This window comes from Chroicocephalus ridibundus, chromosome 11 (assembly GCF_963924245.1).
Source record: "Chroicocephalus ridibundus chromosome 11, bChrRid1.1, whole genome shotgun sequence".
Taxonomy (NCBI): domain Eukaryota; kingdom Metazoa; phylum Chordata; class Aves; order Charadriiformes; family Laridae; genus Chroicocephalus; species Chroicocephalus ridibundus.
Window position 1 is genome coordinate 10,460,644 of NC_086294.1, and position 27,829 is coordinate 10,488,472.

General features: G+C 44.1%; 1 protein-coding gene across 1 annotated transcript in view; it reads left to right on the top strand.

Moving 5' to 3' along the window:
• Positions 1–317: 317 nt before the first annotated feature.
• UBTD2 (ubiquitin domain containing 2) overlaps positions 318–27,829 on the top strand; it is a 60,828-nt gene continuing 33,316 nt past the window's right edge. The window contains exon 1 of the mRNA XM_063349244.1: positions 318–462. Coding sequence (XP_063205314.1) covers positions 393–462 — 70 coding nt within the window. The 5' untranslated portion in view covers positions 318–392. The remainder of the gene's footprint in view (positions 463–27,829) is intronic.

Below are 27,829 nucleotides of genomic sequence, written 5' to 3' on the forward strand. Positions count from 1 at the left end.
CTCGACCGCCGCCCCGGGGCCGCCCTCCAACTTCCACCGGGGCTTCGCCCTGCCCCGCGGGGCCGCCGCTGCCCGCCGGGGAGGGGCGGCCCGGGGTTGGTGGCGGCGGACAGGCGCGTCCCGGCCTGCGGGCCGCAGCAGGGCAAGACCCGCTGAGGCGGCGGCCCGACCCCACCCGCACCGGGCCGGGGAGAGCCCCAGGCCGAGGCGGGCCCCGCCGGCCGGAGGCGGAGCCGGGCGGCGAGAGGAGGCCGCGCCTCGGGGGCGGTGTTGCAGACCGAGGAGGCGGCTCCGGAGCCATCGCGCCTGCCCGGCCGGCGGCGGAGCTCGGCTACAGGGGGAGGGGGGTGGGGGGGCGGCTCGGCGGCGGGTCTGCGGGCCGGGCGGGCCCCATGGGCGGGTGTGTGGGCTCCCACCACGACTCCTCGGGCAGCCTCAACGAGAACTCGGACGGCACCGGAGGTGAGCGACGGGGACCCGGGGCTGGGAGGGGGGGTGCGGGTGGGCCGCCCCCGGCGCCGCGGGGGGGACCCCGGGGCGGGCGCTGCGGGCCGGGGCCTGCAGCGGGGCCGGGCCCGGGGCCGGGGGGGGCCGCGCCGCCCTCGGGGCGCCGCGCCCGGCTTCCCCCACCCCTCCCCGCGGCCGACCCCGGCCCGGGCCGCAACTTTCCCGGGGCGGCGGGGGTGTGCGGGGGGTCGGGCTGGGCACCCCCGGCCGGCTTCAGCCCCCCGGGGCTCGGCGGGGTGCCCGGGCGGGCAGAGCCCCGGGTGCGGGCTCGGCTCGGCCCCTCCGCGGGCCCGGCGCGGCCCGGGGGCGGGCGGCTGGGGAAATAAAGACAGGCTGGGGAAAGGGCCTGCCTGGGGCTCCCAAACTTTGTTTTCCTTGGGCTCAGCTCCTTGTGGTGTGCGGAAAAAATAATTCTTCAGATAACTTAGATCCTGGCACTGCGGCGGGTCTGGGTTTTATTTTTCTTTTTAGTCTCTCCAAGAAAGATGGATGCTTTCCTCCAGCCTAAATCACCCGTGCTAAATAATCAATTTGCAGCGACTTCAGATGCTGGAGCAGCGTGTTCTCACCCGTGTGCAAGTGCACACCTACTTAGCGAGTGTAGCTTATGTGGAAACACTGCTGCAGCGTAAGCGGCCTTTATCCTTATGTTTTTATCTACCTAAATGTCTGAATGATTGCTTTTTCAACGTTCTGGGGTTTGTGGACCCCTGGTGTTCTCCGGCTGAGCTGTATATGCTTTATAGTCATTTAAAGTCAACCTACCAACAGGACACTTGACTTTTTAAGTAGTCCTCACGAATGCAGGGTCCACAGACTTCAGGTTGAAAATTGCTGACCTAGGTCTGCGTCTTCCCCTGTGCCTTACAGAGTATTATTTGTCAGTCTGGGTTTATTTCAGATGCCTCAGCTGATGGGTGTTCTGTCATATCGGTGACTTTGCTGTCATTCCATAATGCAAAAAAACGCAGCTCTTAGAATTATATCTTGAGCAACCACCTGCTGATTAATGCCAGATACGTAGTTCATAGAAATACCAGAAAGTCCAGCTGCTAAGAGCTGTGTAGGATTTAATTACATCATTGTCATGAAAAGGAATGTTATAGCTTTGTCTAGTATGAGTCTTCCTTACTCTTCTTTGCTAAGAAAAAAGGGAGGTTCATGAAATCATAGAATGGTTCGGGTTGGAAAGGACCTTAAAGATCACCTAGTTCCAACCCCCTGCCATGGGCAGGGACACCTCCCACCAGACCAGGGTACTCAACGCCCTGTTCAACCTGGCCTTGAACACCTCCAGGGATGGGGCATCCACAGCTTTTTTGGACAACCTGTTCTAGTGAAGTGAGAAAGAAGGGGAAGAAGTGAGTTATCTAAAAAATGCATCTGTACGAAGCAGACTTACCAAACAGTAAAAAAATGCAAGAGTGTCAGTGCGGCAAGGACTAGAGCATAATAAAAGTCAAAGAAAAAGAATAGTGGGAATCCTCACATACCCAAAAAATCTTGACCAAAAAATAGCATTAAAAGCTACACTGATGTTTGTTCTGAGACCTGCTTCAGAAGCTAGGTGTTATGAGGTGAGATCATGTCACAGAAATAGCCTGGGTTTAATTTCCTTGCTCTTATCTTGCCTGATATCAAATGAATGAGATACAAGAAAAAAAAATTATCAGTTTGTCTGATACTGTAAAATAGTCTTATTACAAGCCCAGTATTAGCACGTGAGGTGGGGAGTCTCGCTCCGAGTTGTCTACGGATTGCTGTCCCGGATGGGCTTACTGGGAGCACGTTCCTGCTTGGTGTTTACACGGCGTGACACGCTGCTGCTTTGGGGTTAAATAACCTATTGTGCGTGGTGCATTAGAACAGCAGCTGGGTTTTTCAAGATGTAAGAGATGCAAAATGCATGTCAGCTGGCTCGTGTTGATTCATGCTCTAAGGATAATGTTCCTTAAGGTTGTCTTGCTGAAGTGAGAAGTGATGAAATTTCAGTTGAATTATAGGCTTCTTAGGTCTGTCTTAAACAATCAGCTACAGTGTGCAATAGCCTGTTTTGTAATGTTACGTATCTGTCCTGCCTCGTAACAAGAAAAAAAGGGGTTGTAGGTTAAGCTGAAAGAACCTCAGAATATCTTTTACAAATCCTGAGATGTCAAAGTCCAGCCTGCGCTAATTCTTAGCTTTACAAATTCTGAAACATGCCCACGCCAAGTATGAAATCTGACTTGCGCTCTCGAGGGAGCTTATGTCTTGAGGCATCAGCAAGCGAACCGGCTGAAGCACAAGCGAACGCGATTTGGAGACTAGACATGTGCAGAAAGACGACTTGTTCCTGTTTCCCATAGAAGGCTCATTTTCTCCAGCTCCTGTGCTGTGACCTGGTCTGGTGTATTCGCTTTCAGATTGCTGTCAATGAGCAGGGCCAGATCATTTATAAATCTCAGGAAGGTGTTTTGGAACAGAAACACCTCAGTTCTCACCAGAGCATTGCCAGTGATGGGCTTACTTTTGGGGGGGCTTTGTCTTTTTCCCAGAATGGCAAAGTTTCTTGGTGAATTACGAGTGGTCAAGAGATGGATTAGATAGTAATAGCGGCGCATAAAAGTGGGAGCCGGATCTCCAGTCTAATTCATACTGGTCTCAGTCTATTACAGTGCTGTGTGGAGCTGGCAAAACCTTGCTCGATTGTATCACTGGAGTTGAGATGAGAATTTGTCACATCCTCGTATTCTCCTCAGTCCTTTTGTCAATCACTGGCACTTCCCATTACTTCTCGGCAGAGCTGACAGCGTGCCCTGACGGCCTGCGCTTACTTTGTCTGTTACTATTGGTATTTTTCAAGGTCAAGAGGCTTGCATGTATCCGGAGAGCCATTGCATATACTCAGGTGTGTCCCCCTGTGTAACATTAAGTTAATCAAAAATACCATCTCTCCTATGTGTGCACCAGCTTATTGCACGTTTCTGTTCACGTTGGCCGAAGCAGGAGTCTGTTCCGTAACAAGAATTAAACAGATGCTGCTCTGCCCGTCCTGCTGGAAATGAAATGGTCTTTGCAGATTGGTACCAGCTGTTTCGTTATCACTGCTCTTTTTAGCAAGTTTTCATTTCAAGAGAATATTGCTTGTCGTATTTAGGAAAAAGTTCCTGTCTGGACGCTTGGTGCATTGTGTCCAGCAGAGCTGTATTGTGGCGGGTGGGTGTCCTGGAGGGTGAGATGGATTTATTGGTGACTCTTTAAAGGAAGTAGAAAGAAGAATAAAAGATGATTGTTAAGTGATTTATAGACACAGGGTTTTTTCCCCCCTATCCCTTTGGTTCAGCTGTCTCCCATCAGGTATTCCAAGCTTTCAGGAGCTTTGCTGTGTCCTGTCAAAGGTAACGGAGCTTCTGCAGGATGGTGAGACTGGGGGAGAAGTAGCTGTTCTCTGGCCACTTGCACGTTATGTGACTTCTTCAGTTGTGTGTTCAGAAGAGCGTTGGGTTTGGAGTTAACTGCTGGAAAACTCTGTGCTTGTGCCTGTGAGTAAGGTTTAATGGCTTATAGGGTATGTTTGGTTTATCACAGACAGGAGAACTTGCATTGCCAATTTGCCAGCCCCGCAGGCAAGTCCTTTTTGGAGGGCTCTTCCTAAATTTCTTTTCTTTCTTTGGAGGGGAGCAGTGGGAAGGAAAAGGAGAAACAGGAACCCGTTCATTTTCTTCTGGCAAACTCTTAATACTATTAGAAGTTGCATATTACTTTGTCTTACTTGGTAAAGTTCACGGAGACAGTTATTTGTGTGGAATAACGAAAGGGCAGGAAATCCAGTGTCTAGAAGTACGGGCATGACAAGTCATTACAGATTAAGGCTTTTGGCTGCAGCTGTCTGATTGCTGCTGTGCTCTCCTTGACATGATGTTCGCCTGCCTGCTGGAGTTCTTATCGCCCTTCTTTGTTATAAAAGACGGTGATTCTGTTTGAAATTTGTCTTCTTTACTGCTGCCCCTATCACCCAGCAGCGATAATAGGGACAAGTGGAAATAGGGCTGCACATTTGACTGACACACTAGAGTAGGAGATTATTAAAAATATAACTTCCTCTCGCAGAATTTGATGCGGTGCTAGAGCTTCGTTGACTTCTGGAAAGCCAAATATTGTGCTCAACCTCTGCTTTTGGTAACTGGACAACAGTTTTTTAAATATTTTCTTTTGAGAGTGGTGCAGTGCTGCATATCACATGTCTAATTTGAAGTTACAATAACTGCTTTCATGGTGCTTCTATGGAAGACTGACCAAGGGAATTTGCATATTAAGTAGTCAGATTTGTTGCTCACAATTGGACTAATACAGTAGGGCTATGCACAGCTTGCACGGGGGGGTTGAACAAGCATCTTATGACTGAGCAGTTAATAGCATTTGGTGCCTACCCCTTGTACAAAGAATCTCCTGCTTCCAGATTGCATTTTGTAGCGTGTTTTAGCTGCTGGGTGCAAGCTGTGATGGTACGTGCCCCCACACAGCACCTATCTGGGCTCTCGTTGCCAGCTAAAGGAGGTAGCTTTAGACTCCAGGTAGTTTCCTGCTGGTTAGTAATGCATCCCTGAAATATGGTGCTGGGTGTGTTTTTGCAAAAGTAATATGAAATCACAGCTGGCATTAGCTGTTAGGTCTTGCTGTGACTTTTTTTTAAACAAAAAATGAATGGAATAATAAGAAAAGCTTAGCATGACTCTTACAACTTGCTCTAAATCTCTCGTGACGTCCACAAGAGTATGTGTGGTTTTTATCAGAGCTTTCTAATAAAAGTCGCCTTTAATGACTTGGTTTCCTGAGGGCTGGGTACCCACAGCATCCTTGAGATTATGAGGAACTGTGGATCTCTTGCTGAGAACGCCTGATAATTCAGTCCCAAGTATTTTTCTACTGGAATATCACTTTGATTTTGTAAAGTGAAACAAGACTTTGTTTTGTTTTTCAGGTGATAACAAGTAACTCTTAGAAAATGAAATAAGGTGTTATTTTTACTGTTAATAAGGGCTGACAAACGCAGCTGTTCAGTTTCCTTTTTGGCGTTGTTCCTCCATGTAATTGTTTGTTTGGTTTCTAGATGAAGTGATTTGTTTTAATTTTTCTATTTGGGATTTCAGTGTTGAAAACAACAACGTTCTCCTTTGCTGAATATTAAATGTAATAAATTGAACATTCATTGTGCTTTGGAGATTTTTGATAAATGGAAAATATTATTAGTTGCCTGTTTGAATAAACTAAAAAGCAGCGATTCACTCTTGTTGCAGCAGGTAATATGATAGCTATTATTTTTCATGTGAGTGTTGAATAATATAATTAATGAGTCATAAATTATAATACAGTTGAAGCCAGAAATAAAGGTTTGCCTTATAGTTATGTCTTGCCAATTTTTGCAAGTCTTCTTGCAGGTACAGAGAAGGATCAAGTTGGCCACAGCTGGTATGGTTACCCAGCTCCTGAAAAAAAGAAAGAAAATAAATACCTGAAAAACTTCTGACCAGATGACTGTGTTTGATAAATTAATACAACTGCTCCTTTGCTCATTTATAAGCCCGGAAAGACTGTGATTCTTATGGGGTTTGATGTAAAAAGCGCTTTTGCCCTGTCTTGTAGACAAACGCTGTGTATAAAAGTCAGTTGCATTTTTAGGCAGTTGTTTCCAATTTGCTGCCCCTGCTTCACTGCCAGACTCCTTTGTTGCAGATACTTCAGGGTGGTTTTTTTCCTCTTAGTTCTTTTTTTTTTTTTTTTTTTTTTTTTAAAAAAAAGGAAAAGTACGCTGTACTGGCCAGCACGTGCTTCAAGATGCTCCCAATCCTTTCTCACCAGATTCAAAGTGACGTTTTGAGCGTGGCTGGTGCAATGTGTCCATCCTCTCCTGCAGAGAAGCCAGATCCCAGTGCATCCGCGGCCATGCAGCATGGCTTTCCCAAGTACTGCTCCGAAAGAAAATGCGGGAAGGGCTTGGTTTTCCTTCCCATGGGATGTTCCCTGAGGAGAGGTGCAGCAGAGTGTGCGTCCGCAAGCTTTCCCTTCCCAGAGCTGATGGCATCCCTGTCTTGGGAAGGGAAGAGCTTTTCTATGGGGGAGTTATGCCACCCAGCAGCCAGGATGAAGCTGGGAAGTCTGTGTGTGGCATCTCTTGGGTGCGTAATGCCCTAGTGGTGGCTTAAAGGCAGGAGCCTTCATCTTTCCTACGTGCAGGTGCTTTGGGTGAAGTTTGTGGAGGTTTGTGGGTTTTATTTTTCTTCCAGCTGGAAGCTCTGTAGGACTCTGTTCTTTCTTTTGCAAAAGTCACATTATGAAATTGAGCTTTTCTAAATCTTCCTAATTCTAGTTTTAAAAGCTGCTCCATTTAGACAGCTGTAGTCATCATAATTGTAGTAAAAAAAAAAAAAAAAAAAAAAAAAAAAAAAAACCAAAAAAAACAGTAAGCAGGCAGATGAGGTGGTCCTCAGAGATGTCTTGCCAGCTTGGGATGCTGAATTTCAACATGCGGAAAGGCGCTGACCTTGGATGGATGCCAGGGCGATGCGAGTGCTGCCTGTGTATACGGGCTTTCCGAGGCATCTGCTTGCTTTGTTTACTGAAAACCTACGGGCTGTGTTTGCTCACAGCGATGCTGAGCCTTTGGTGTTTGTATTGCGGCTTGGCAGGGCTGGTGAATCTGCGTGTCGGGAGCGAGTGCGTGGGGCGTGTTGGATCCCCTCGCTGGGGAAGCGCCTGTGCCACGGCTCCTGGTCCCGCAGGTGGGAGGCTGGTGCCCGACATCACTCGGTGAGAGCAATGAGGCTAAACTGCCCGGAATCAGAAGGGAAAGGGAATGGAGTGAGCTGTTCTGTGAAACAGGTGGAGTACAAGGAAGAATAAAAAAGCTGCAGTCAGTAACCTGGTTTCTGGCTGTTGAATGAAACACTTCACTTGCACTCTGAGGTTTTCAGTTACAGCTTAATCTGCTGCCTATATGTTGTCTGGCTGAAATCTAAGATTTGAAGAAAGGTAAGTGTTCCACTACTTGGGAAGTAAAAGAAGTGCACATGTGTTGGTTTTTGTTTTTTTTTTAAGGAAAAGAAACCCTTTTCCCTCACATTGTGATTGTTTCCAGTGGGAAAGTGCGGTATCTAATTCAGTGTTTCATACTGAGTTACCAATATCAGCAGAAGAATGACGCATCCAAGAAGCAGCATGTGTGCTCATTGCACTGCTTGCACAGTCGATGGAAAATACCTATAGTATAGTATGTAACTTGATATTTTACTGTCTTGACCTGTGTGCGTGCAGTAAAATATGCAGGATGTCTAACATGGTGTATTTAAGGTTCAGCTGGAACCTGAATTTTGTATTTGCTGCCTTCTGCTGCCCCTGAGCTGATCGCACAGCTATTAGCCAGGTAGTAGCTTTCTCTCCTGGCACACTGGGATTAGCTTTGGGCAAATGAGAGATGGACAAAAGATGGGCAGCGCAAACCGCATAAAGGGTTTTCCTTCTGTTTCCCACCTTTGAAGTAAATTAAAAACTCTGTCTTAAATGCTGAATGGGGCTGGAGTTTCTTAGGCTACCTTAAATATTTAAAATGACATAAGTAGCCTGTCATCCTGAGACTTCACAGGACTGAGAGATTCAGGGGCACTGCAGGTTCTGCAGGTAATAAGTGCATGAGCAATTAATACATGCTATCAATTTGCAGGAGCTGTTCCACATCCAGTTGACCTATTAGGGCTTAATGTAAAGCATTTGAAAATTGTACCTCATAAAGTAGAAATACTGGTGGGGATGGGCATCCGTGCTGCTGTGCTTGCCTGTTAGATCACTTTAACAGCTCCTCCCTTCATCCTTTTCTCGATGTCCTTTTCTCTTCCCATTTCCCCCCCCTCCTTAGCGAACATGATTTAAAAGGGAAAAATTCAAAGCCCTGCTTGAAAGCCATTTGTGGGAGGAGATGGGCACAGTTCTGAAGAAATGATTCTTCGCTTCTGTAGAAACTCAGATGTGCTGAAGGATTTTTATATTTTTATATATATATATATGTGTGTGTGTGTGTATAAAAAGACATCCTTGTGCTGAAGATTAGGTAGAAGGCAGGGGGTTTGGGGAGCTTCTGATCTGTCATGTGGTTTTCCTACGTTCTCAAACATGAAAGAAAAGGCACTTTACAAATGGTAGTGAAGAGTGCTTCAGTAGTTTTCAGCGAGAACAGGTGCTGCCCGGGGGAAAAAGATTAGAGGTTTAAACGTGAAAATGTATCATACAATGCTGTAGATTGCATGTTATCTTTGCACATGTTTAATAGGGAAAGTTTATCCTTAAAATATATATATTCAAGGTACTGCTATTGACACTTTTCTATAAATAACTAAAATATTTTTTCATAAAATGAAATTATGAACATTCAGTAGTTTAGAAAATAGTGTGATTTATAATGATTTATAATAAATGTAGCAACTATAAATAATTCTCCTAGTTCAGACAACACGTGATGTAGGAAGGCATTTTTCACCTTTTCCCAGTAGATACATGTGCTCTTTGAGAATAGTCTGGGGGCCTGAGATGGCCTTGGGAGCAGAGTACAGTAGTTTGGGGTGGGAAGCTTGTTACCTTCGTATTTTTAGAATTCAGTCGTGGAGCTCAATTTCTGCTCTCACGCTGTGATCAAGGGCACTCTGGATTCATGAGAAGGCACTCTCATGGCATTTACTTTGTCGCTTTATTTTTCCGCCACAGAACTATCATCTGTGATTTCTTATCTGAATGGGTAAATATAGTCTTTTTGTAAAAGAGTACCTACAAAATAGCAGATAGTACCTGCAGCTGGTGAATGCCATTTTCTCCTGCCAATTTTTTTTTTTTTTTTTTTTGGCAACACGCTGCTGTTTGAGTGCCTGAGCCTACTGTAGGGCATTGGCAACTGCAGGATAACGGCTGGCTGGTGAAAAGGTAAATGATTTAAGTTAAAATTACTAATTCACACACTTCATATGTACCGCACAAAGTATTTCTTGGCAAAGGTGTAGCAAAGCATTGCGTATGTCTCATGTGCTGGATGACTTAATGCCTTCAGAGATTTTTCAGATGCATTTGCTTCATCTCTGGTGCAAGGAAAAGCTACGTATGTCAAAATAATGTCTGTAATGCAGGATGTTTAGCCTTCAGTTGGGCTCTCACCCACCAAATGCTTTTGAACCTCACTCGCATGAGTCATTTCCTTGCATCCCTGTCCCCAGTGGGGGACAAGAAGGACCCATGGGGCCATGCTGGAAGCGAGGAGAGGACACTCAAGGTCTCTGAACATGGAACCATGTTTCAGATACTTTTTTGGTGCAGGACCATACTGCAGGTATAAGTCCCAGTTCTACTAATTGCAGGCTCTGGTTCCTCCAAGCTTGTTAGCACAGGGACTGAAGGGAGGGTGAGAAGATACGGGCAGTAAGCAGTTTGGAAGTGTTAATGGGAAGCAAAGTGTAGCATACGTGTTAAATAGTTTGGAAACCACAAACGTTATCTGAAGGTTGGACTAACAACTTCACTAACTCTCACTGGATATATTCGCAAGGCAGCTATATTTGGTGGCAGCAGTAGTTAAACATACGTTCAGATGAAGCTTAGCGCTCCAGTCCTTCACACCTCCAAGTCGCATCATCCTTCGCTGTTCCTGGATTTGGTCTGGAAGCCTGTTCGGGACGTGATGCGAATGCCCTGCTTGCTGAGGGTGAGCGAATCTCTTCCTTCGCCTGTGCATTTTGTACATCCAGTGCATGTAATGAGCAAACCTGCTGAACGGGTGGTAAATCACAGGTCCCAGCTGGGGGTTAGCACTTTGAGGGGTGAGGAAGGGGAAAGCTGTCAGATAGCTATTTAAACTTTTTTTCGTAAAGAGTTGGAACTCGCTTGTGAATTGCATGTTGATGACTTGGCTCAGTAAATACATAACAGACTGATTTTTTTGGTAATTTTTTTTGCTACATTCCTACAGAAGTACATTCAAAGAACATAGGTTGCTATAAATACAAGCAATTATTGAATAAAAAAATATATTCTGTAAAGTACATATCAATATCAGATATTATTCTAAGACAGGTTAACATGCTGATTTGAGATAAATTCTCTTACTCGTTTGTGCGTTGATATTTCACATCTGTAGATCTCTATTGTATCTTTATCCAAATCTAAAACTAGTTCTGGTGCCAAACAGCTTGAATTGCAACAGAAAACCACATGTGTATTGAAATCATATTGCTTGATTAAAGTCACATGCTTTAAAGCAGTCACGTATTGTATGGCCTCACGCTGATGGTACTTAATGCAACGTCCCATCGCTGCCTTCACGCAACCGAAACAAGCGCATTCGTTGTACGTAACCAAGACGCTCCAGCTGCTGCACTGATACTACAGCACAAAAATAGCTCCAAAAATACTACAGGCTCAGTTTTTGGCTTTAACTGAAACTTCTTTGGAATGGAGCAAGAGGGAATACACAGTTTTAGTCTCTCCTCTGGGAGGAAAAAGGAGCAGCAGCATTGTCAGAACAAGTGAGCATGGATATTGCGGTTTGGTATTGCAAGGCAATACCAGAATGAGAGTCCTTTAGGTGTAAATAATCCTCTAGTTCTTGAACTCTGATTCATGATAGAGACTTCGTAAACCAGTGTGCGTTTTCTCAAAATGAGAAAAAACAATCCAGCATTTTTGGATTGTTCCAGCAATCCAACAAACAGAAAGATTATTTTCCTGTAAACCTCTAAAAACAATTTAACTGTATTTGGGCTATGTTTTTTTTCTTCTAAATGGCATGAACCCTTAGAAAACATACCAGGTGCATCTCAATTGTGACAGAACTGCCCAGGCCACCACCGCCTTGGGGTGATGTAAAGAAATAATGTCATGCGTTCAGATACAGGTTTCAAAAAGCTGTTCTACCTTTTGTTTCTTACCAAGAGAAACACTACCAAAATATGCTTTTTAGAGTTAAAGAAGACTTCAGCGTTCCGTGACCTTGTGGATCTTTCATGGATGTTGTCCTGCTGGTCTCTTCTTAAAATTACGCTTCTTTCACTTATAGCTGGAATCGTCCTATTCCTGAGTGCAGGTTGTAGGCCTTTTGGGTCTTTTTTGGGCTAGCTGATGAATACTGAATACATTGGATCAAAGGAACAATACTGGCCCCAAAGAGTTTACAGTGTGATAATTGACCCTTATTGGTTTGGTGGAAGCAACTTCTGCACTGTCCTTACACGTTTTTTTTGGTGAAGTAAGTTTGACCAGAAGGGAATTCTTGACTCCTAACCCTACCATCTCGCTACTGTTTTTACCTTGCCTATTTAGCAGTAATTAATGCTGCGAGGTTCCCACGTTTTATAAGGTACCATCTCGCTTCTGCATTGCTTGGCTTCGTAGTCCTTCACTCACTGAAGTCCAGTAAGTAGAATGTTAGTAGAGCTGAGTATTGAGACCTGTATGTACTTTGTCTCCTTCGGATGTCTCATGCCCTTTCGAGTAGAGTGGCTGGTCTGCTGTGCACCAATTCTCCCGAATACCATTCTTTCTCATAATTAGATTTAAGTTGGGGAGGAGGAGAAGTCATGGCTTATGGTTAAATTACTGCTCTAGCTTTTTAGGCAGCTTGAGAAGTGAAATACTCCGCTGTTTTTTTTGGGAGTTAGTGCCCAGCAGCGGGGAAAACACGGCAACCCTATTTGAGTAAGAGGAATTTGGGTTCCTCGTTTGTCTTTAACATAAGAGGGTGTCATTTAGTGCTGCTGGTGAATCTTCCAAGCCTTTTTTATGCAAGTCAGTTATGCAGGAACTGCTTACCAAACCATCTGGAAGTAGAAATTTGAGGGTGCATTAGTTGAAGCCCAAGTGAAACACCCTCCTTGTGCCCGTCCTGCTGATGGGTTCTGTGTAACCACTTCACCTTGGAGTAGCGATTATGCATGCGGAATGGGTGGGCTCTTTGACGCTCCCCTTTCCCAAACTTCATCCGTCCCAGGACATGATCAGTCATGATCAGTTCTCAGGGAGCAACTTCTTCTCAAGAATTAACGAGTAAACATATTTAAAACAGTACTTACCGCAGCTTCCTCAAAATCCTGCATCGGAAAATAACCAAGTATTTCTTTTGCATTCTATATAACTGTTCGCTTAATGGAATATGACTTTTTCTGGCTTTATCCATCCCAAAGAAGACAGGTGTTTTATCTGAAGAATGCAAGTGCAATTTTTTTTACTCCAATTATGTTCTTTCTGATGATTATATTCAGGGAAAAATGGTATGCCGCTGGACTACACAAGAAACAGCATTACCATTTTATCTTATTGTGCTGGGAAACTTATTACCAAAAGTTAATCATTTGCATTGAGCTCCACATTGGCTAGGAAAATATTATAGATACTTGGGGGTGGGGGAGGAAGCATTTCAATTCCTGCCAGTGTCTCTTGGCAGGCTACATCCAGAGATATGCTGAGCATGCTGCTATCTGATTATCAACCCTTTTTAATAAAAAAGGTTTTTTTATTAAAGTAATGACAACTCAGCTTAAAACAAGGTTGTGCAAAGTCCAAAATGGCAGTGCCAGCAAAGGCTTCTATATTTCCTAGTTCAGTGCCGTGTCAAACTGAATATTCTGTCTTAGAAATTCTACCAACTGATCTAATCTTGTCTTAAAACTCTTCCCAGGTTTGCCTACTCGAGTATGCTGTCGCTATCTGATTGTTCTGCCTGCCAAATTTCCAAGCTGAATTCATCTGCCATTGATAAAGTGCACTTCTAGCTGTTCAGTACAGTCACCCTTCCTTCTTTCACGTTTCATTTCATTATTTTAAATTAATATGAGGATTTTTTTCCAGCTGAAGGAACTCCTGCCATGCAATTCAGATTTAGGTATCTGCACCATTTCTTTTCTTGTTCTTATTTTGAGACTTTGCAACTTTCACTTGTTTATGTTGAAGGTTAATAACTAAGTAACCCTTTCTCTCGCAAAACAAATATTTATCTATCAAGGTATGTCGGTGCAGATTATTATGTATTGAAGTCAATTTTGATGCTAAATAATGAGCTTCTGTGAACGAGCTCTTTTCAGCTGGGGGAGCTGGGGTGAGTGCTACTCAGACATTAATGTTTTCTGGTGCATTTTTCTCATCGTCATCCGTAGCTTTTACACACGTCCAAACCTTTGGATTTCACAGCTTTCCCCTCCTCTGTGGCTAATATTACAGCCAGCTCTTTTTGTGGAAATACAGTTGAGGCTGAGTACCAGCTGCTTTGTTGACCAGTCTTTAAATGTTCCAAGCACTAGTTTTTCCATGCAGTGTGAATGCTGAAAACATACGTATTTCAATGGCTTTCTTGGAGTGGCCGTTTGGATGGAGGGCTCGGGACAGTTTGGATCAGCTCCTGATGTTCCAGGTGTAGGTTTCTAACAAAGTGGAAGACACAAGCTCTTCTTTGAGGTAAATGCTGTGCTTGAGGGAGAGGAAATTACAGCTCTGTCATAAAAACAGGGGTTGGTTCAGAATACTAGAGATCAAACCTCCAGGTTTAGTATGAAGAGAACATGCACAGAGGATTACTTTTCCTACGTGATTTTTCCAACCATCTCTAAGTAGTTGGTATTCATCTTGGATATACCCCAGCAAAGATTACTCTTCCCACAGCAAAGGAGTCTCTTGTTTCTTACTGCCTTTCTGATTATTATTTTTAATAGCCTCTGTTGCTAGTAGTGCCTAAATATTGCTGTAATAGGGAGGGACCTGGACACTGGCCATAGTTTTATGAACCAAAGCTACAGCTTAAAAAGTAAGCAGGAGAGAAACTACTGTTGGAAGAAATCGCTGCCTGGGGCTTGGCCTGAGCTGAGCAGAGCTGCTCGCGTCCCAGAGTATGCTTTCCATTCCTAGTTTTGATATCGGCTTTTAAAAGCAAGGAAACTTAACTACTTTCTTAGTGTATTTATTCTGTTCCCTGGGGGGATCTGACTGTGTTTCTTTCATGTTTACAACTTGATTGCTACTGGGATGGAGTCCGAAATGCAGCCCCAGTTCTGCTGAGTCCAGGGTTTGAGGCGCCCTCAATCAGAGCTGCAGAAGCAGCACTTCGTGGGCACCGTTTGCTCATTAGAGCACAGTAATTACTGCAGCGAGCTGGGTGAATCAGGAATGTACTTGCATCCAGCCATTTTTTGTGAATTCTTCTTTTAACTGCTATAGCCAGCAGTCAGTGTTCTTGGGGTTTTTTTTCCCCATTGCTCTCAGAAGCCGCTCCCCCTAAATGAAATAGTTATACCTGTACTGAAAAACCAGGGAAGGCCTGGCATCTTGTTTTCTAATGGCTGAAAGAAGAATCTCTTTTTGGTAATGCATTCTCCCTCATTACCGAAGTTCTCAGCCCTAAATTTGAAGCTAGGCTTATCTTCCCTTAAACTAAGGGGAGAAGGGGTGAGAAGAGGGTCTGTCTAATACTGTAGACTTCTGCCTTAACTCGGAACCAAAGACTTTTCCTACAGAAACTTAACTCTCAAGTCCAGAATCAACATACACTTAATCTGCTATTACAGCACTCATGTCTTAAATTATGTGAAAAAGTAGGAAAAGTGCATCTATCCTGACAAACAATACTAGTTTTGCTTTACAAGTAGACGATGAGTAGATGATGACACTGGAGAAATGAGCTCCTTCGAGCGTTATGGTGAGTACCTTTTTAGAAAAGACAAGTGTAGTCCATGGTCAAAACCTACTTCATCTGTTACTGGATACGTAACAGCCGACACCATTGCCAACATAATCATTGCGCTGCCAGTTTTTAGCTTGCTCTGAGTTGTTGAGAATTAAATGCATTTTAAATCAAATTATGTTCCGTAGTGATCCCTTCGTTTGAAAGGAAGAGGAGTTACTTAAGGGATGTGCTGTTGTGCGCGTTGGAAATGCTGCCGTTCAGCACAGAACAAGCATCGCTCAATCCATTTAATAGAGCTAAAGACTCCCGTGCTCAGGGACTTCAGAAAGAGATCAAATGAATTTGCTGAAGGTGGAAGGGCTCTGGCTACTTTAATCTATCTTTATTTGAGCAATTTAAATGAAGAGGGCGTTTTCCTGTGCCTGCTCCAAGGTCTTTCCATCTCATGGAAGGTAGGAGGCTCCTGCAGAAGGAGGTTCACAGCAGAAGCGGATGTCTGCTCTCAGCATTGCTCGGAGGAGGCTGCATTGTTTATGCTCCTAATTCAGGTACCTTCAGTTAAATGCTTACAAGTTGGATTGCATCAATAATCCTCGACCATAGGCTAGAATAGGTCTATTTTTTCCCCTCAGTACATCCACCGGGGGTTAAAATGACCTTGAAAGGATGTAGTTTTAAGGCTACTTTGTTGAAGTGCTTCCATTTAATGGTAGAGTTTTATTTTTGCCTGGATGTATGAGACATACTTATATATAGAGAGAGGTTGCAACAAAGGCTTGCATATTTTTCATTTTAGGTTAGGAAGATGGATCATAGCTTTCTAATTATCCAAGCAATACACTAGTGTCCTTATGTATTATTGCTTGTCTCTAACTCTGGGATAAATACATTTTTTCTTAACAAAAGGCGAACTTGAAAGGTAGGAGTTCCTTATGGCTGAGAGCTTAGTATGTCTAAAATAGCCAGACATACGTATTTTTCAGAAGGCAGCTTGATCTTCTGAAGTTGCCTGGGCATTATTAGTAAATTGTGCCTAAAATATTGTAGATGAATTTTGTTCAGTTTTAAGAAATCCTGCTTGCAGATGGTGCTTCAGTTTCGTTAACTTTCATCTGTTAAGAAATTTTTAAAGGCTTTTTAATATCCAGCCTGTCCTGTAAACTATATCAGTATTCATCTGAACAATACTGAGAAGTAACTAAACTTGTAGAATATGCCCAACTTGTCCTCTGCTAAAAAAAACCCAAGCAGACAAAACCCCCCCCCAAACCGTTGAACGCAAGAGTTCGTGGTCACATCATCCTGGTGTGCTACTGGTTCTTGCCATCTCGCATTACGCACAAGAAGTGCACAGAAGAGGAAGTTCTCTGCATTTACCATCAAAAGAAGGATTATTCAAAGGTAATGGTGCTAATTAATGATGTAATTATTATCATTAGGCTATTGTTACTTATTAAATTAAGTAACAAAACAGTATAGAAAGTAAGTCCTTAGTCTTACTACAGAAGAATAGTTAGCGGAAATTTTTTTTTTTAATTCTTGGGTACGATTTGTTTTCCCTTTTTAAGTATTGGAAAACAAATGGGAACTTTATTCAACCTGTGTGATGACCCCTCCTTCTGTGTGGTGGTGCTTCTCTCCCTGAAATCTCTTACCTTGGAGATTGCAGTTGAAAACAAGTTCTGACTATGAAAACTCAACTCGTGTGTTTTAGCCTTCTTTCCAAGACCTGCATAACTAAATGTCCTTGGAAACCAGAGGCAAGAGGAGGGGTGTCACCCTGTCTGTGTAGAGTAGCAGCGTACAGAAGGGATGTGGCACCTTATGGCAATGGAGAGGAACTGGATGAGACATGGGGTGGGATGTGTGGATGGGTGGTGGGGAAATTATTCAACTTTGCTTTCACTCAGAAATAGGCGGTCTTTATCCTGCTTCCATGCTCTCAGGTGATCCTAATGTGGAGCTTCCCTCTCTGAACTGCTCTAATTTCTGGCTTTTGGTTTTGTTTTCCTCCCGTGTTTTGTAATCTCCAGCATCTTCAGCTGGAGAACTGAGCTGTCGGTCAGTTGCTATAAGCTGCTTCTGGGTCCCCAAAGCTCCTGTAAGTAACTGCTTTCATTTTATCACTTAATGCAGTTACTTAAGCAGATCCCAGTGTCTGCTTTAGATGCTGTGGCTGTTTTACACATTGTTTTAAGGCAAATTCCTATCCTTCGCATGGTGTGAAAATGAAATGTAGGGTTGGCCCCACCGCAGGTTTTGACAGGAGTTAATTTTCAAGCAGATAGTTCCACATTTATCTTCAGTTGTTCTTTACCATATGTTCAGACCTCTGGTGGGGGGGTGAGGAGGAGTAGGCTTTCTCAGCATCCCCAGACAACTGCTGATATCTCCGTATCACTCTTGTCTGAGAAGCCCAAGTGTTGCACCTTTGAGCTATTGATGCTGCTTGGCCTTTACACCCATTCATAGACCATCCATCTACTGAGCTTTCTCCAGTCTTAGCTGTTAGAGTTTCTTGGAGAATTATTATCTAGAAGAACAGATAAGAATTCAGTTTCAAAATTGCTTATCTAAAAATCTAACTCACATCATCATTTTTCCTTAGCTGTTTTTTCCCTCTCCCCTTGTTTTAGATGACATGCAGTTGAACTCAAGGCTGGGGTTTACTTAGGCTGTGAGCGTATATACTGCCATGAATAAATTTTCAAGCTTATTAACTGGATTGTGGATCCAGAAAGTATTGACTATAGAAATGAAGTAAATGACGGGTTTTGGTTTTCACTGGGGCTTTAAGCCACCAGTCTGTCAGACTTCTGCCCTTCAGAAGTTCAGTGTGCACAGTCAAATGTATGAATGTTAAAATGGACCTAGCTCTTCCCTTATCTTGCTGTTTGGGAGCACCTGGAGGTTCAGTAATGTGATCATTTAGCTTCTGTGGTCATACGAATTTGTTAATGTGGCGAATTGGTTTTTACTGATGGGAAACAAGGGACAGCAGGGGAGGAGAACGAGTCCTGATAATTAAAGTACCGTAGCATGTAGAAACCTCTGTGAACAAAGTCTTTTGTGCTAAGGGCAGCTGAAATATAGAGGGGGGGTTGTTACTTTGGGGGTTTTTGTTTGTTTGTTTTTAATCAACCTGCTGCAGAAATGAAATCTCACCCTTGCGAGGCCTTGGAGTTTTTTATCCAGTGGCTGTAAACTTGCCAGGAAGGACAAATACTCCAGAAAGATGGGCTTGGTGATAGATGGAATACCAGGTTCCACATTCTGGGGGAGTCTCGAGTGACGCTGTGGTGTTGTGACTTGTGTTGTGTGACCTTAAAGGGTAAACATCAGTAAGTGGGGTACTCATTTTTCTGCTCCTAAGTCACTGGTGTGCTGGTGATGTGTACGGCAGGACTGACTTGACAGCTATTAAAGAAGACGTTAACCACCTACCGTTCAGAGCTAGTTGAGAGAGTACTTTGCAGAAAGAAGCTTGACATCTGAGGAGCCTGGAGAATGCATTATCCCACCGTTACACATCTGCCCGCAGCTGCGGGTGCTTAGCAGGGCTGTGTACCCGCAGGTCGGCTCCTTCAGCTTGCAGTGGCAGACACACCGCTCGGAAATTGCCAGGGCATAGTCCCTGGGAACACGAGTGGTAGCTTTTACTTGGACACTAAGTTAAAACGCTTCTTAAATGGGAACCAAGTTGAAAGCATCTAAAAATTGGTACAGAAGTAACTTGTAATGAGAGTGAAATGGTAATTTTATCATGAAAAACTACCTTGTAAAGTAGAGCTTAGTAAAGCAGCAAGTATCGTTCTAAGAAATACCATTTCGTAGATGAAATCTTTAAATGTTTCCTTATGTGTCTTTCACCTGTTCCTTAAACCGAGCAATTGCCTTTCAGTTTTCCAAATTGCACCTGTGGAACGTAATACAGAACTGTAAAATTAAGTCATTAAGATAATGTATGTTTGGTATGTGTGTCAGGTAAGATTCCTATTTTCAGCTTACACTGATCTCTTAATTAACTGATGAGCTTAAGTAGCTGAGATACAGTAATAGTGCATTTAGTTAATTGGCTAATGTGAAACTTTATCCCTGCCAATAACTGTGATGCTGGAATAAATTCAAGACATGGTGTTAGATCCTGTAACTAAGCTAATTTAATCATTGGTCATTGTAAAAACAGTTACCAACTTGGAGGGTTTTTTGTTCAGTCCCTTCTGGAATTTGTGACTGCTGTGCATGGCAGGAGTGATATGGCAAGCAGTGCCACGTTCACCTAAGTATTCATTAGGAACATTAAATTGGCCATCTGTCATGTGCATTATACCTTGGAATACACAGACCGTGTTAAATTCCAAATTTTGGTGGAAGGGTTTAATGCAACATTGGCCTATGCAAATTAACACTGTCGTGAGATGGGGTATGAAAATTGCGCTGACTTCTGCAGCTCCTCCTAAGCAATTTTACTTTAGGGGAACCCTATGAATTTCTAGGATCTCTGTTGGTTTTAAAATTTTCCTAGGTAGCGTTGAGCCATAGTGGTGACTTAAAAAGGTTTAAATTATGTTGAAACTAGTTCTGAATCTCCATGGCGCTGGCAGAACTTGTTTCTGTTGGGGCACTGAAGTGCGCCAGCTCCTCCCTTGCTGTTCTTCCTCCTGACCCAGCAAATGGGCAAAGCGCTGCAGAACTCTGGGTTTATGATGGAGTAAATTCACTGCTGGCATCGTCCAGAAAGTCTTCAGAAGTTGCAGCATCGTGCGTACAGAGGCAGTGTGCGGGTCTGCGGAGGAGGGTGTGCTGGCTGGCTTTCAGCACCCTTGCACCTCATCAGGGTGGAGCTGGCTGCACTGTTAAAGAAAATTATCAGCTTAATATTCTTTATAATTCTGGCAGGAAGAAAGATAAGGCTGCCTTTGATTATTTTTTTTTTTAATGAAAATTGTGCTAGTGTTGGAAGTACTCATGGTGCGTTAAACACAGACCAGATGTACAGCAGATGTCCCTGTCTGTCACTTACCGAACTCGGAGAATTTGTGATGACCTTGTGTGGTCGGTCTGTGGCTGTGTGGCAGAGGCTGGCGCTGGCCCCACTGCTCCCATGGCTTGGGCCAAAATAAAGCAAAGCTTCAGTTTAAACACCCCTGAGGCAGATCCTGATTTGTGCCTTGCTCGAAACGCACAGAACTTGGCGGTTCACGTGTGGAGAAGCACTTGCAGCACTTCCAACTGTAAGTTTTTTGACGGGGCGGATGTCAGCCTCTGTAAACGTCTTTAAATCTTTCTTCAGCAGTTTGTATAGGTGCTTGTTATGCAGCGGTCAGAGGGAGAATTATCAAGGAGGAGAGGGGCCTTGGAGCCAGGACAATGTTCATTTGCAGCTGGGAATGCTAGATCTTTCCTTGTATTAAATCCATGCTAGCCGATGAGACTGCTCCGTGCTGCTGGCGTGGAGCGGCAGCCTGGTGCCGGCGTCACAGCGATGTTCTGGTGTGGAGCTGGCCCGTCGGAGGAACTTTCCGCTTTATCTGATGTGTCTAAAGTTCCCCTGTTAACTGAATCGAGGGGAAGATACAAAAGGGTTTTAGTACTTCAAAACTGAAGTTGCTGAGTTACATTCTTCCTCATGATGGGAGACAGAAAGCACTGGGGTGTTTTTCATTTTAGGTAAGCTCTGTGCAGCTTCCCTCTGCATTCCCACAACTGTTCCCACCTCTGCTGCGCTCTGTACCGTGCTTATTTTGTTTTGCATGTGAAAGGCTGCGTTGATGCCAAGCTCTCAGCTGCGATTGAGTTTTAACTTAAGCTCTGCTTTGCAGAAGTCAAAAGAGACTGCATAAAGTGCAGTCTTATCTCAAATAGAATATTTCTCATGTTCCTGACAGCTTCCTTAATGGTTCTTGTCATAGGTTTCCAAAAAGATAGTCTAGTTGTGCGCTGTAGATGGTACAGATTAAAGGTCTTGGTGCTTGCATGCTGTGATTTGGGAATGGGTAAGTCTTTATCCTGTTCTGCATCCAGCTGAAAACGTGCATCTACCAGAGACAGAAGCAGTTTAAATTCTAGTGTAAACAGTGCTGGCAGGTAATTGCATTGATAATGTCTGTCCCTCAAAGCTGTTCCACCGTAGCGCTGCTAGAACTTCACTGTGAGGCTGAAGGTAATGCTGAGCGGCCAGTATAGCTGCTGGTGGGCCTCCTACCAGCTGTGGAAGCAGAATTTGTGGCTCCAAGATTGCTCTCATGGGGTACAATCGAGATAGATGGGCATCATCTGGCCTTTGCCCGGCCTGGCAGCGTTCCTGCTTAATCTGTGGTCACCCTTTGACCGAGGCACTAAGGATTTGAGGTGGTGACTCTACAGAGGTGTTTGCTCCCTTAGATGTTCTCATCTGTTGGAAGAAGAGGTTTTGCATCATGTGCTTAATCGAGATGATTGGGAAATGTCCTGCTTGTGCTCCCAGCAGGAAGCCAGTTGGGCCGGCAGGGCTCAGGAGGAACCACAAAGCTTTTGTAAACTAATAATAAAGCCATAGAACTAACACTAGCAAATAGTGCTGAGCTTTTGGTGGGAGACCAATGCGGAAAATTTCCTTTGAAAAATATTGTTTAGAATATAGAGGCAAACAACAGTTGAGAACTTCACAGTTGCTCTCTTTGCATTATTGCTCTGTTTGACGCTGCTTATTCATAGTTTGTAACCATCGGGGTGTGCTGTCCTGCTCTTGCAGCTCTGGGAGCAGATGAATTGTCCTCATAAAACCTGCAAGAACAGACGGGAGGCTGAAATTCACCTCTTGCCAGCTGGCTCTTGGCTGTGAATTGCACCTCACGATAGACAAAATACAGTGATAGGTTTTAAATTTCTGTGAAAGGCAATGTACGTTATCCCAGGGTGTCCTAGTGCAAAGCACGCATCAAGGCTGTTGGTGATCTGGATAGATCCTGGTGCATTGGGATGAGGCGGGATGTCTGCAGCTGGTATACTACCAGGGACCAGATATCAAAACTTTGAAGCTTTTATTTCTCGCTGCAATACTGCTAGTTTCTTTGAAATGTGAGGAGTGATGAGCTGCTTGGAAATACCAGGCTCTCTTGATTTCTTCTGCAGTTCCTGTTGAAAATGATGGGAGAAATGGAAAATACAGTGTAATAGCTGGTAATTAGAGACAATTTTTCTCTTTGTCCAGCACATTCATACGCCCTCATCCTCTCATGTGTTTTATATCGCATGCTGTGAAGCCTCTGGATTAACTCGGCAAAGATTTAGTGCCTTGTGTGTGGGGAGAGGCAGGGAAGCATTGTGTGTGTATGACTTGTCCAAAGCTGCCTGTAATTACCAGCGTAACTTGCATTTTATTCACTACTGTTTCTTTTGTGCAATTGACTCCTTTTAGAGGAAGGTGTTAGGTAAGAGTTGAGAGACTTGGAGAAACAGGGAAGGCATATTCCCTGCTGCTGCTTTGAGCAATGCTTTGCGACATCCGTAGCGCTGGCACAGGTGAGCAGCGTCTGGAGGACAAGGCATTGTTTGCCCGCTTGGCTTGGAGCGTAGGGGTGGCACGAGTGATTGATGGCACCCCCTCTCCCCAGAGGGACCGCATCCATCATTCAGCACCAGCACATGGCGTGTCTGGCAGGCGGCTCACGGGGGAATGCAAGCCTGGCTGGGAGTGACGGTGATCAGTCGGCTGGCCCCACTGGGTCTTCCCATTCTCCATCTGACTTTTTTTTTTTCTTCTTTTCTTTCCTCCTTCGCCCCCTTTCAGGTAGGAAAAAGGGGAAATAGCCCCAGGGGGTTGGTTGGTGGGTTTACTTCTTGTGTGCGGGTTTGTCTTTGGGTTTCCTGCTCTAAAAAGCTTCACACCACAAGTTTATTTCTTGTCTGGCTCAAAATTAAATGGCTTGCCTACACCTTTGTACCATGGGTTTGAGTCTGTGGCCTGATGTTTTATTATACATCTGTTAAATATATAACTTCAATTTCTGTCGGGAAATGTAGTTCTTCATGTAGTGTTCATTTCACACCCCACAATCTCCCTTCATGAAAAAGACTAGAATTTAATTTAGTTTCAAGCATTAGAATGCTTGAATCTGTATCTGTCTGTCTATCTGTACACAGCGTTAGGAAGGCTCATGGCTTTCTCAGCCCCCCAGGGTCCCCAGAAATGTTATTCTGCCCTGAATACTCTCAGGACTGTGCTAGTAGATGTTTCCTTTAGTTTTCAAATGAAATCTTGGTGCTCCTTCATTTCCTTGTTAGGAAAATTTAATTGTTCAGTGAAATATTTCATTTGTAAGGCTGAAAATCTTTTACTACTGTCCAGGGACGCCTCCTTTACAAAATACTGTTCGTGCCTTGAAAAAATGTGACCTTCTTAAGAAATAAAAATGCTGAAAACTAGCGATAAACAGATAAGGTTCTGCCATTTTCCCGTTATTGTGTAACCTGTGCTACTTAATGTAATTCAAATTGTCTGCTGCTTAGATGCAATACATTTCCCCCTGCCCCCTCCCTGGTTTCGCTCTTTTTCTGCACCTCTCATGGTATTGACTCTTCCTCCAGGCACTATTCAGCTGCTGAAAGGATCACACTTGAAAACGATGCAGAGAAAATGATAAGGATGAACTATATCTAGATATTGATACCAAATTACAAGATACTTTATGAGGAAATTGGAGCAAAATAGATTTAAAATGAGACTCATTTGATAAAGTAGAGTACTACTCACTGGTTGTGAGGAGAGAAACCCTTGGGACTACTACTAAAAAAAACTTTATGGGTAATAAACTGTTACTTTGCATTTCATTTGTCTCAGAAAAATACTTTGTTAGGAACTGATCCTCAACAGGGAGGCAATTTTGTAAAGAAAATATTTTTGATCATTAGTTCAATTTGTATAATATCGAGTTAGTTTCTCCTGACTGTCTTCAGATGATTACCCGTTGCTGTTTCTCACATTGTGTATCCCTGGGAGGGTATCGCTTCCCCTGTTGAAGCTGTGCATGTTTACGGTTTAAGCAAACCAAACAAGACCTGTGTGCCACGTTCTCCTTGCTGCCCTCAGCCTCTGCAAGTCTTGGTCTATGCTGTTTCCTTGACGGCTTATCACTTCTGTCCTCCTCCTGTGCAGCCGGACAGTCATTGTATCCCATCTTTTCCACTGAGGGCAGTTCCTGAAAATCTGTCCCATCTGTCCTGTTCAGATAGACTGTTCTGGTGATTTTTCTGTCCTTCCTTCAGCACTTCTGCTGGGTGCTGCTCCTGCTCCTTTCCACATCGTTCATTCAAAATCTTTTTAATCTCTCAACACTTAAGCAGTTGCTTTCATCCTTCATTTTCCTAAACAAAACAAAGAAAAATACCCAATGAAAACATTACCAGATCTTGCCAGATTCTCGTGGTACTAGTGTCACTTCAACATTTTGGCGTTATCTTCTAAGGCTTGCCTGTATCTACTCTTAACTCATGCTCCACCAGTTGAGGGTCCCTCCATGCCAGCCTTCCCCAGCGCTGGTTTCTTGTTGTGTATTGGTCTCCACGTCACTCTGCAGAGAAGCGGAGGCACCAAAATGCCCTGTTCTTGCGGCTCGGGCACACAGCTGCTCGTGGATGCATGGACATCAACAGCTTTGGGCCTCCAGTCCTAAAATGGAGCACGTCCAGTCCAGATGTCTTCCTGGGAGCTGCACTGCCGGGCTCCTCATGCCCCGGGTGCATTGTGTGTGTATGGAGACTTTTCCAACACCCACTTTGGCCAAACTGGGACAGTTTCTCCTCCTTATGAGAGCAGCAAAAGACTAATGCTACAAGCAACATATGCTTCTGTTTCAAAGGAAAAGGAGGAAATTCACTGTGGAGCAGTTGCATGAATTTAACATGCCAAATTTTATTCCTAACATTATTTTAAGAAATAGGTGAGAGATACTTGAAGAAACGGGGTGGGAGGGAAAAGCTCACGTAAGGCTGACTGACAGCAAAGGAGACATTTCCCCAAATGGTTAAGTTTTAACTCAGCTACTGGCAGTAACTCTGGGCCGTAACAGGGGACCAGATCCTGTGGCCTGTCTTACAGGGTTACCTGCATGGTCAGTAACTGGAAAGGAGGAAAATCTAATTCACAATTGAAGCAGAGGGTCCACCTGTCCTTCTCCAGAGGCTATAAGCTGTCTGATGTCTCACTCAGCTGTTGCATTTGCGTTATTTGATTTGACAGTAAGCCCTTTGGGGCAGAAATATTATCCAATTTGATTATCGAGTGCTACAGTTCATGGGTGTATAAACTAGGAATTATGAATGCTTTAGCTGGATATTGGCTTTTAGTATGAGACTCTTCCGTTACCAGCTGCTCCTACTCATCTGGTCCGCTTTGGAGGAGGCGGCAGTACTGTGATCCTCATTGACAGCGACATAACAAACACAACAGCTGTTAAAAAAAGAAAAAAAAAGTTCTACTTAGACATTTTTTGACATTCTGTTAAGAAACTGATTTAAATATCTGGATTTATCTGCATAAGCTCACTGGAAAGAAGTGCGGATAATCTTACTGATGCCATTGCTTTGATAGGAAGCTGCAGGGAAGGGAAACAAACCTTCATATTTCGGGTTATAAAATAGTCTGCAAGGACTGGACAAATACGTCTTTCCTTCTGAAAAATAAGACTTGGTAGTTTGCCAGGAGCTAAGGTTAGTGGGGCAGACAGTAGTAGCTACATCAAGGATCCCAGTGTACTCCTCTGCCTGTGAAGAGAAAACACATTATACACTGCCAAATCTTACTGATGGGACAGAAGCAGCCCGCTGCTCGTCTGCCACTGGTTTTGGGTCACTTTGAGGTGTTAAGCAGTCTAATAAGGGATGCTTAACCAGGGAAGGGGGCTTGAGCAGTGCTTGGATTTTGCATGTGTGGGGACACCTGAATGGCAGACGTGCCAGCCGGGTAGATGCTGAGCTCAGATGAGACTTGTCTCTCTGCTTGCCTTCTCCAGCCCACTGGCATCAGTGCGATGCCCTTTTTGCCCCAGCCTCGCGCTGCATCCCGGAGTTCTGACTCGATAGGCTTGGGTTTCTTCTCTTAGGCATGCTGCGCCCTAGGAAGTTCATTATGCAGCTAGTAATTATCAGGACTTCTTACCTTCTTAACTATTGCTTTTGCTGCTGTTAACCTGAATGGACCTAAGCAAGTCCTAAAAATGGTATTTGTGCTGTATGTACCGTGCAAGTCAAACCGGAGAGGAACTGGGCAGGAGGCATCTCTAAGGCAACCATCTGGCTAGAACGGGTCCAGTGTCCAGGAGGATGTAGAGCATCTGTGACCACTCTGCAGTAACCCCTCTGAGCAGCCCAGGAAAGGCCTGTGTAAGGCCACATTGTGGTCTCTGTGGCTCTCCTCCCTGAGAAAGGCTGCTCTTAAGCGCAGTCCTGCAGCTTGTCAGCAACTTCTTACCCTTCTTTGGGATGCACAGCATCACATGACTATGTGAGCTATTGGAGGAAGAACAACCAAAATTACTTTGGAGTGTCACTAATGTGCCAATCTTTTCCTTTTCAAAAAGTAGACTGTTAATGGTCTTCGTATTTCCTTCTAAATAAATCTCTTGCCAAAAATATCAACCATCACTGCCTATTGAGATGGGCAACGTATTCAGTATTGCTTCAGAGAGAACATGCCTTCTTGGCATTTATAAAACTATTCATATTTTCAAGCAGGATATTAATAATTTCTTACTTATGTTGAAGTGATGTAAGATGAAAAATTAATGTGGATGTTACTTTGTCTTCCAGATCTTGCAAGCTGGTTGTGCCTCTGATGTACATGGTCTTAAATGAAGTCAACGTTTTCTTTTGAGCTCTAGTTTACTTCCAAAGCGAGGAATATAAAACTGACACTGTAAATACCTGACAAAGTGTTTCAGACTGCTGATGTTTGTTCCTTTGCCTATTCTGACTAGTCTTTATCAGCCTTAGTACAGAAAAGGGAAAGTCCTTTGATGTGGTCCAAAACTTTGATTGTAGAAATTCAAGTAGTGATGTTTCTCTTTAGTGACTAAAACATGGGGTGGAAAAGCGAGAGATTTGGGCCCTTTTACACACACAGATTTTTTTACACATCTTAAGTTTCTTGTATCCCTTCTGCTCCATCTATCCACACAGCTAGAGAGAGATTCATATTTCTTCAGGGGGGGCATAAAGCTTTTAGGGGATTCTTGAAGCACTTCTAATAAATGGTAAACATGCTAAAGACCTTTTTAAATACTGGTTTGTGAAGCTAAGTTGTGTTTAAAGGCTTAGTAGTGGGATGGATGGCTTGTTAGAGTGTATTTGGCTTTAGAGGCGTTTGTAGAGACCCTTTCTCCCACCATCCTTCTTTCCAACTTGAAAAAAAAGAATTTATCACTGGGTTTATCGTCACTGCTGTCTGTGTAGGAAGGATTCTATCTCCAGGGAGAAGTTATCTGAGACTGTTAGGATCTCTGTCTCGTTAGTCTCTCCCCTGCTATTCTTGCCTACTGAAGAGCAATACATTCAGGTGCTGTCGTGGGCAAAGGGGGAAGCGAGGGAGAGAAATGGCCTGTTGCGGTTCCTGCCGTGGTGCCGGGTAACGGGCAGGGCTGTGCGCAGGCAACGCCGCGCTCGGGGGCT